This window comes from Pteropus alecto, unplaced genomic scaffold, assembly GCF_000325575.1.
Source record: "Pteropus alecto unplaced genomic scaffold, ASM32557v1 scaffold86, whole genome shotgun sequence".
Lineage (NCBI taxonomy): Eukaryota > Metazoa > Chordata > Mammalia > Chiroptera > Pteropodidae > Pteropus > Pteropus alecto.
This window is the reverse complement of record NW_006442109.1, coordinates 6,519,405-6,530,057: the sequence shown is the minus strand read 5'-3', so window position 1 is coordinate 6,530,057 and position 10,653 is coordinate 6,519,405. Positions and strand designations below refer to the sequence as shown.

Here is a 10,653-nt window from a genome sequence, read left to right as displayed (position 1 = left end):
TTTCTTAGCAACCAGAAGAGTTTTCCTGCTATCTGCATTGATGAAGTGGGGAAAATAAAAAGACAATAAATTAAAGGAACCATGTTTTGATTATTAATAGCAAAGAGGGGCATTTACACTATTGCCAAGATTCTACTGGAATGGGCAAGAACCAAAGAGAATAACTTTAGTCATTACCAATGACGGTGACCATACAGCAGTTCTCTTCAGAGAAATCAAATCACTGCAGTATATTTGGTGACTTGTGGAGGAGATAACGTGCAGTCATATAGTACCTGAGACTGGGGAAGGTACTCCAATGGTCATGACTGCTTTGGAATCTGATTGTGAATTCGTGGAGGAGATAACGTGGAGTCATATAGTACCTGAGACTGGGGAAGGTATTCCAATGGTCATGACTGCTTTGGAATCTGATTGTGAATTCAGCTGTTATAGCTAACAATCATTCATTCCTGAATGAATATTCAGTCATTCCTGGCATAAAGCCCTCTAGTTTCAGTTGCTTAGGAACTTGGGGTAACAAGGAATAGGAAGAAACCCATGTCAATACAAAATAATACAGCCAGCAGTAGAATATAGTCTTTTATTTCCACAGTGTGATTTGCCTTTCACTCCTGGCATAATCCCCAGAATGGCTTGGCTCCTAAATAATACCATGCATAGACAGGCTAATAAAAAATAAAACAGTAGTTTAGAACCTGTTTTGGGAATGGGCCTCTTAGGATCTGAAATAAGATATAAACTGTCTTCTCCAAAAAATAAATATACATATATACAGAATCCTGAGGTCCATAAACCCCAAAGAGATCTATGTACTCTACACGAAGAATTACTGAATTTAAGAACTTGGAGGAATAGTGTAGCAGTTAGCACATCTGCTTTACACACAGAAGGTCCTGGGTTCGCGCCCCAGTGTAGCCACGGTCCATGGTCTATAGCCATGCCACCCTGACCAAGCCCGATGTCTGATCTCAGAAGCTAAGCAGGGTGGGGCCTGGTTAGTACTTGGATGGGACACTAGCTAGGAAGACCAGGTGCTGTAGGCATAAATAATAATAATAAATAAAAATTAAAAAAAAAAAGAACTTGGGAACTTATTTCCGTAGTTTCTTCTATAAGATATATGGGAAGACATTACCAGAAAAATTCATTTCTATTTTTATCATCCAATTAAAGATGTTTGTATGAACCACACTGCTTTACTTTGTACAAAAAGAAGAGATTAGGATGAAAATAAGTAATAATCTTTTTGAATATTAAGGAAGTAAGGTAGAGAAAAGCCAATAAGAATTGATTTTAAGTGTCATGGTGTCTGGGAAACCTTTCCATGAAAATCAACATGTAATTAATTAAAAAAATATGACTCTCCAAAATCTTTATGTATTTACTTCCAATCCTCTCCTCGCCACACCTCTTAACCAATCTGCTAACACATAAGATGATCAGAGTTTTATGAGAGCAGTACATCACAAAGGAATACCAACCAGAAAAACCTAGGTCCTTGCCATAGCTCTGCAAGTAAATTAGATGTGTAACTTCTGGTAAACTGTTTACTGCCTCTGGGCTTTAGTTTCATCATGTATAAATTATAAAATAAGAGAACTGAACCTGGGTTCCCATCAACCATAAAATTCTACAAATCTATTATTTAACTTACCATTTTGTTTTGTCCTTTAGTTTTGGTGGTTGAAAATTACTTTTTGACATTAAGAAGAGGGCCCTGAAATTAAAACTTCAGTTAAAGATCAATACCAAAATACTTTTATTACTACACCTAATAATCTGAATATTCTGTAAGAAATTTATATAAGATTACCATATATTGGAGGCACTGATAAAAACTGGTATGAAATATGGAAATTAAGTTTTTATATTTTGAATAGCCTATGGAAAATTTTCCCTGGCTGTAGAGAGGATCTTTAAATTTCAAACAAGCTCTTATTCACGAGGCAAAGCTACCAAAAGTTAGAGAAGGGTTTTATTACCATACAGTTACATAACTAGTACTATAGTTCAAGTGCAAGGCTGCATAATTGTATACTATTATTCTGTTACACACATCTAACATTAAGTTGTATGTTTAACCAAAGATCTGCCTCTACAATTATTTTGGGTATATAGGCAAATCCTATCCACTTCCTAGTCTGTTTTCCTTTTTAGACAATAATTTTCCACATTCTCTGATTATGAACAATACAAAAGTCAACCTACAAGAGAACTTTCTCTATGAATCTTCTTTTGACCCATTTTCTATGGCCTATGGGGGTAGAAGAATGGAGGATTTAAGAAGAAAGTTCTAAAATGCTCTGTTTATTTCCTATAAAAGCCTTTCCAGGTTTCTAAACAAACTCTTTAGTCTTTTATTTTTAATATCAAAGATACTGTCTCTTTTTAAAAATTAAATGATTCACATGTAAAGAAAAATTGAAAAAGAAAAAAAGGTCTATGTTCCTACCACCCTAAGACATTATTTAAAATTTTCTGCTCTATTTTTTAATCTTTATCTAAATGTTAACTGATTACTACATCATTGTATTAGGTAATATTATGTTCTGCTTTTTTCACTAATAATCTATTTTCCATGCTGCTTTGGTTTTTAGATATGTAATAGCTGCTCTTACTGATAATCTGCTTACCAATTCACCAAAGAGTGGACATTTAGATTTTTTTCCTGTTATCCTGAAATGGATAATTCTTAGCTTGTTTTTTTCCTTGAATTATTTCCTAAGTATAATTTTCCAAGTGGTGGAATCGCTGAAACATGGGATGGCCCGTACAAATGTCTAAATTATTTTCCTAAAGGTCTGCACTTAATCTATCATTTGTTAGGGGAACAAGTTTCCCATTCTGTTGATTTTCTTTTTGACTTTACACTATTTATTTTAAAAGTTTAAATTTTAGCCCAATTTATCTTTTCCTTGAAAATATTAAAAACCCTTTCAAAAGCTCTCACGTTTTTTTTCTAAGAGACAATATATCCTAAAATGTAAATGATTACTATACAAAGCATAGCTACCTCTTCATCATCCCTAAAGTAAAAATAATAATAATAATCAAATGAGAACAGAAATGAAACCTCATCTGCATTCTATCATTTATTCATAATTCCACTTAGGACAAAAAAAGAAAAAAGTTCAATTGATGGAAAAATGAATGGAAAAACTTTAAATAAAGACTTTTAAAATGATAACTGCTATATCCTAGTATGATTATTAAGGCAAATTGCTTTCTAGAAAAGCTTCAGACAGTATAGACAATTATTCCTTGTCTTAGGAACAGCAACGTAAGAGAGAAGGTTTTAAGAGATTATCCTAAAGTCCCTTATGACACTTTTACTATTTTAACATACTTGAAAATGAGTCTGGAATACCTAAGTTATCAGTATTTCACTCTCCCAGAAGACCTTATTAATAAGTGCATAATTGTAAATAGTGAGAACACCTCATTGGATGAAGATCAAACATAGGTGGCTGAAGTTCTCCAAGTTCAATTGCTGTTATTCCCACTGCCCAGATATCACACAGTTGGTTGTAGCCACCATTCTTTTCTACTGCTGCAACTTCTGGGGCCATCCTAGAAGGAATCAGCGAATATACCATTTTTATTTTTAAAAAATGATATAAAATCTGCTACTTTTGTGATAATCACTAGACTTCTTGTGCGGGGGGGGGGGAAGAGGCTGAGAGGTGTTCACTAGGAAAGAAGACACTTTACTAGGAAAGACTTATAAAGACTACGTACATACACAGAGACACACACTCTTTAAATTCATCTTGAATCCTCTCCTCTGAATACTAGTGTTCTGAGGAAAAATCATGCTGTTTTACTTTAGTTTCTGTTCCGTGTATCTTGTTATACAATACGAGGAGGAAGGGGAGGAATAACACTTAAATCCCCATGAATGTCAAAGGAGATGAGACTTAAGAATGAATTAGCAGGGAGCTAAGGGGATGGGGAGTATGGACATTTTAGTCAGAAGAAACAAGTATAAATGCAGGGAGATAGGGAGAGAGCATAGGACACAGAGAGGTGACATGACAGTGCTACTCACTGTATGATCTACAGACTGATATGGGGCATAAATTGTTTGTTACCAGTCCGTGATAAGTATAGAAATTGAGAGTAAGCATTCACTCTCATCCAAATACACAATTTTTTTGAGTATTTTATTTTTCATTTATTTTACCAAAGTATTAGTCTACGATGGATAGGAAGTTGAAAAAAAGGTCATTCACCACAGACAGTTTGAGAGAGTCAATGGTATTTGGAAAATGAACCTCAGCGGTAGGTCTAGATAATGACAGCCTACTGATTATATAAGGAAATTCAGACTTTATCATGGAAATGAAAGATTAATTATGGTGATAAATTTGATCTGAAACTCATGGCAACACGAAAGATAGTGTGAAAAGAGGGGAAATCAGAGTTAGGCAGATGAGTCAAAAGACTATTTCAAAAGTTCAAGGGAAAAAAAATAAAGGACTTTTCAAAGGCCGTGGCAGAGGGGACAGAATAAAAGAGGGTGTTGACTAAAGAGACTGATTTGAGAATAAAATGTTTATGGATATCCAAGTAGAGCTATTCTCAAACAACTGTTGAATACATACAAGACTGAAGGTCAACTGAGCAGCTGAGTTTGAGTTATCTATTTGGGAGTCAGTAGTGTATTATGATAGCATCTGAAGTTATAAAGCATAGATGATACTGCTCAGGGGAAATATTCTTTTTTTTTTAATCTTTACTATTGTAAAATTAATTTATATTTATATTGACTGTAAGGCAGAAGTTGCTTTTATATGCACTTAGGTTACAAACAGTTATATCACACAATGTCTTTCAACGTAGGTGTGGTTAAGGATATAAAATACTCATACTAAAATGCCAACAAATGTACATGCTATAATGCAAGTACTAATAAATAATAACGAGTAAAGGAGCAAAGAGAAGAAAATAATCACCATGGAGCAAGATGACTGAAGGCAAGTTTCAGAGAGGAAAGAAGCTGAGCTGGAACCCAGAGATATGGGTTTCATCTCCTCTGCCCTCTAGAATCGGTCAGTGGTGGCTAACTGCAGCACCAAGTTGGCCAGGGCTGTTGCACTTCCTGGCTCAACAGAAAACAGAGCTGTGACCAATCGGTCTGTCATGGGTGAAGAAAGGCAGAGTGTATGCCACTCATCAGACAGGGCAGGATTTAAGATAAACACAAAAGACAGATATACTAGGAAGTAATAAACAGTATCTGGAATAGTCAGGGTACAAAAAAACTAATAATTTTGACTAGAAAAGAGTGTTCACGCGGGAGGGGGGGCGGAGACAGTCACAGAAAAAGACTGAGGAGGTAAATAGGCAGGCGATGAAATAAATTTTATAGGTAATCTAACTCACCTATGTTTTATTTTAACTTTATTTATGTGCTATTTATTGGGGCCTTATTTCTGTTGTTAAAAGTGATGATGTGTCGACTGAAGAGAATTGGGAATATATGAAAAAATATGGAACAAGTTAAACATTATCCTACCCGAAGAGCCACTATTTCACATATTTTCATCCATAAATTTTAAACGTACACATATCTTCTATAAAATGGTAGACTGCATATGCTACTTTTATTGTCTTATATAATTAACATTATATCACGAGCCTATCCACTGACCATTCATCTTTTACAACACAATTTTTAATACCAACAACTTATTCCATTGATTTGAATGACTGTACATAACTTCCTTAAATAATTCCTGTTGTATATACATATTTTCCCTCAATTTTTCATTATTTAAGTATTCTGATAAAGCTCTTCATATAGAAATCTGTATGTCTTTCTGATAAATTAATACAAGTAGAATTGGGACTAAAGAACATAAACATTGTTTAAGGTTTTTGAAAAACATTATTGCTAAATTATCATTCAAAATTATTCTACCAATTTTCATTTTCACCGTCAAATATTTAGTGATAGTGATAGGTATTACCCATGATTCTAAATATTTTCCAATTTGATAGAAAACAATGTCGTTGTTTACTTAATTGCATTTTTGGTCATCATTGGAGGAAACATTTTTCATATTTTACAATGTCTTATATGTATTGTTTTAACAACTCTGTTTCTAAGAAAACACTCTTATTGGTTTATTAAGAACTTAATATTAACAATATTAAAACCTAGTTTGTTATATTTTAGCCACTATTTCCTGGTTTGCTACTTGCCTTTTACTTTTTGTTTAGGATGGTGGACATACAGCAGCTTTAAATTTTTATGCAGTTGAATCTATCCATTTTTTCCTTTCATGGGTTATGCTTTTATGCCAAGAAAGGTTTATTGATCTTTAAAAGCAGACAGTCACTGATATTTTTCATTTCACTTTTATATTTAACTACAAAATTTATTTTGAAATTAGTACAAGGAGCTACTTTAAATTTCTTTCCAAGTAATAAAGAATTCAACCTTTCGCACAAACTTTAAATGTCACTGTTTATAATATTCACTAAATGATTTTATATTATTAAGGTTTATTACTAGGCTTTTTATAATTTTTCAATTACCTGTCTTCATTAATGAAAGCAGTGTTTTAGGAAGATTATTTTGTCAGTAATTAGTAGGGTGCATTAAGGTGGCTGGTGAAGACTAATGGTAGGGTAGGATGTGTAAGTTTTAACAACCAGAAAGTGGAAGTCCTAGATTAACAGCAATAGCAAAAAAAAAAGAAAGGGGGGTGGGTAACAAAACGACAAGAGATTGTCATATGAATCTTTCTTTTGAAAATCCAGATCTATGAGTCATCTTAACACATCACGCTAGAGATAGTAGGAATTATTAGCACTTTAACACAGGGAAAGCTGACCAATGAAAATGAGTATCAAAGTTCCCTAACCCCGTCAGAACTATGATAGCCTCAAGGAGTATGCAAATCTTCAGACTTTCAGTCAAATATCAATTGTATTACTAAGTATCAATACTGAAAACTAACCTTGAAGAAATGAAAATAAAATTCAATGTTAATAATGTCTTACCAATAAGGTGTGCCAATGAAAGATTTTCTCTTTGCAATGGTAGCTGTTATTTTTGCAGCTACACCAAAGTCAGCTGGTGGGGGAAAAAAGAACAGAAAATTTTAGTTCTTTTTAATAAAACCAATACAATTTCTAAGTTTTACCGTTAGGCATGGCATTATTAATAATTCAGATAATAGTGTTAAGGAAATGTATGTAAATTGAATATCTAAATCTCTTCTTGCTTGGTTTACAGTATATTAATTAAAAGAAAATAATTTATTGGCACTTTACTAGAATGAAAACATACTTCATTAAGAACAAAGCTAATGAAAATATTTTTAATACAAGCACAATGAAGTTAATTTGAAAAAAAAAAAGCGAAAAACAAAACATCCATCTAGATTTCTTGCATTCTAACACAACTCGGCTACTATTTGGTGCTATTTAAAACAAGTCCCTTTTTCTATGCATAAACCTTTTTATTGTTAACATGGTTGTAAAAAACTAAATACACATATAGTTCATTTTTGTCACTTAACAGACCAGGGGATTTTAGATTTTACTCTTACTCTTCTCAACTATTCATTTTGATGACTGAATAATGTTCCATAAGTGGATTTATCACAGCTTAACATTTTTTCTATTGTTAGACCTATGCTTTCATTTTTTTCTGTTATAAATAATGTTACGATCAATACTTGTGTGTATGGAATTTTCATCTTTAGGATTAATTTTTTTAAACTGAATCTAAGAAGTAAAATTACTGAGTCAAAAGATGAACGCTATTGTGGCTCTTGATATGAATATTAAACTTGTATAATGTTAATTCTCATTAAAAAATTTTTTTAATTTGTAAAAAATATTAGGAACTTAAAATAACATACCTAATTTTATATCACCATGATCTGTCAATAAAATATTTGCACCCTAAAACAAAAATACAATTTAGTTAGCATCAAAAATTCCAATAAAATTATCAATTTAAATGTATTAAATAAACTTACTTTTATATCTCTATGCATTTTGCCTTTAGTATGCAAATAGGCAAGACCCTGAAGTTAAAAAAAAAGTAATATTAGAAAAACTGCAAATTGACACCTAAATGTTCTTCTTGAATTCTTATCGACTAAGAAAAATGGAAATGTCTTTTTTTTTGGAGGGCGGGGGGAGGCCTACATGAGCTTCTCTTTACTAATCAATGTTTACTATAAGATTTCAAATTCATTTTCTGGTAAAAATCTGAAATATTTTACTATAACACCATCACCACATTCAAGATAATAAACATAATCATTGTTCCCAAAAGTTCTTCCCGCAAACACTGATCTGCTTTTTCTTCATTAAAAAAAAACAAAACCATTTTTATTATAGGAAACTTCACATATAAAAGCTGAGTAACAATATAATGAACCCTTATGTACCCATCTATCACCTAGACTTACCAACTGTGAAATCACGGCCAATTTTGTTTCATCTGGACTCTCACATGCCACACACTCCCCCTCCACCACCATATCATTTTGAAGTCCCAGATTTCATACAATTTCATTCACTAAGGCAATGACTTTATAAAAAATACATAACCACAATGACATTATTATGCCCTCCTAATGAATAATTTTTTAATATTAAAAAATGCCCAGTATTCGCAATTGCTTAAGTGGGATCCAAACAAGGTTTACATACTGCAAATTGTTGATGTGACTCTTACTTCTTTTAATCTGTAAGATCTTCTGCTATTATCTTATTTTTTCCTCATAAATTTTTGTTAAAGTGCTGTTTATCTTGTGCACTCTCCTAGGATTTGGATTTTGCTAGTTACATCCTAATGATGTTGTTTAGTATGTTCCTCTGATACCCTGTATTATTACTAAATAAGCACTTAGATCTAGGGCCTTGATGAAATTCAAGATTGAATTATTTTGCAAAATTAGTTCATGGGGGTGCTATATCAGTAAGAGTCCAGTCAGGAGACTGAAACAAGAGTTTTTAAACAGTAGAACTAAAAAGGCAGAAAGAGAGCACTAAGGTATTAACAGCAGCAGCTAATGCATGAAGCTGCTGCCAACTCTAGGACTCAGGGTTGGGGAAGGGTGGTGGGAAGAAGCTGGAATTATTAATACTTGGAAGCCTGGAAGAAGAATCCTATGCAACTGAAATTCAGACCTCTTGAAAAAGATACACCGTTTAGCTAGTACTGATGTCCATGAGGAATTACACAATGTCTGGCTGTCTTTTAGTGATATTAGCAGTCATTGATGTTGATCTGCTTTCTGTCATTATAGATCATCTTTTAATTTTCTATAGATTTTTATAAACAAAACCATACTGTGTATTCTTTTTTTGTCTGCATCTTTCATTTACAATAATTAATGTAACATTTCCTTGTTAATATCAATAGTTCATTATTACTGAGTAGAAGATCCATTGTACAAATATATCAAAATTTGTTTATCCATTTACCTGTTGACAGACATTTGGAGTATTGGGCTGTTTCCAGTTTTTGGTTATTATAAGTAAAGCTGCTATAAAAATTCATGTGCAGTCGTATGATTTTTTTCCTCTTGGGCAAATAAATACCCAGCAGTATAATGGCTGGATCATACAAGTTAAATTACTGGTGACTGTCAAACTATTTCCCAAAGCAGCTGTACCATTTTACACTGAAACCAGCAGTGTATGAGAATTCCAGTTGATCCACATCTTCACCAACCTTCCTAAAGTTAGTCTTCAGTTTTTTCAATTTTAGCCATTCTAATTGGTGTGTAGTGGTATGTCACTTTGGTTTTGGTTTTAATATACACTTTTCTAATAACTAATGATGTTGAAATGATTTGAAATGATTTGTGAATGTTAATCAACACTGCATTCTAAACCCAGGATAAACCCAGCTTGTTCAAGATCTATTATTTTTTTTATATAATGTTGGATTGCCTTTGTTAACTTTTTACCTCCCTTTTTAATTTCTGCATCTATGTTTATGAAGGATATTAGTTTGTAGTTTTATTATCTTGTAATGTCTGATTTTGGCTTCAGAGCATAAATGATTTGAGAGGAATTCTCTATTCTTCAATTTTCTAGAAAAATCTGTGTAGAATTAGCATTATTTCTTCTTCAAATGTTTGATAGAATTTATAATTAACATCATCTAGCTTGGAAATTTTTTTGTGAGAATAGATGTAGCCTATTCAGACAATTTCTAATTGAGTTTTGGTAGTTTGTATCTCTCAGGGAAATTGTCCATTTCATCTAAGTTGTAGCCTTTATCGGCATAAAGCTGTTCATAACATTTCTTGGGTACTGAATATCTTTGTTATCCTTTTAATAATTCTACAATTATTCTGTCAAAATATTGGTAATTTGTCTTCTCTTTTTATTTTTTCTGATCAATATGGCTAGTGGTTTATCCATTTTATTTATCTCAAAGAATCAGATTTAGGTTTCATTGATTTTCTCATGTTTTCTGCTTTCTATTTAATTCATTTCCACTCTGACATTCATTATTTTCTTTTACTTTGGGTTTAATTTGCTCATCTTTTTCTAGTTTCTTAAAGTGGAAGTTGAAGATATTGATTTCAGACTTTTCTTCCTTTCCAAAAGAGGTTAAACACCTCTTTAGTGCTATAAACTTCCTTCTAAGTACTGTCTTGCAGCATC

At 32.5% G+C, this 10,653-nt stretch overlaps 1 protein-coding gene and 1 pseudogene across 5 annotated transcripts in view; one reads left to right on the top strand and one right to left on the bottom strand.

The window, feature by feature from the left end:
• The window catches only part of MAP4K5 (mitogen-activated protein kinase kinase kinase kinase 5), a 92,842-nt gene that overhangs the window by 38,290 nt on the left and 43,899 nt on the right, over nucleotides 1-10,653 (bottom strand). For 4 of the 5 annotated variants that reach the window (XM_015596028.2, XM_015596027.2, XM_015596029.2 and 1 more), the window contains exons 7-11: nucleotides 8,001-8,048; nucleotides 7,881-7,923; nucleotides 7,015-7,087; nucleotides 3,442-3,573; nucleotides 1,658-1,720 (exon numbers count right to left, since the gene is read on the bottom strand). In XM_015596028.2, the coding sequence (XP_015451514.1) occupies nucleotides 1,658-1,720; nucleotides 3,442-3,573; nucleotides 7,015-7,087; nucleotides 7,881-7,923; nucleotides 8,001-8,048 (359 nt within the window). The remainder of the gene's footprint in view (nucleotides 1-1,657; nucleotides 1,721-3,441; nucleotides 3,574-7,014; nucleotides 7,088-7,880; nucleotides 7,924-8,000; nucleotides 8,049-10,653) is intronic. The other variant, XM_015596031.2, reaches the window with a different exon arrangement.
• LOC112469869 lies at nucleotides 931-1,046 on the top strand (annotated as a pseudogene).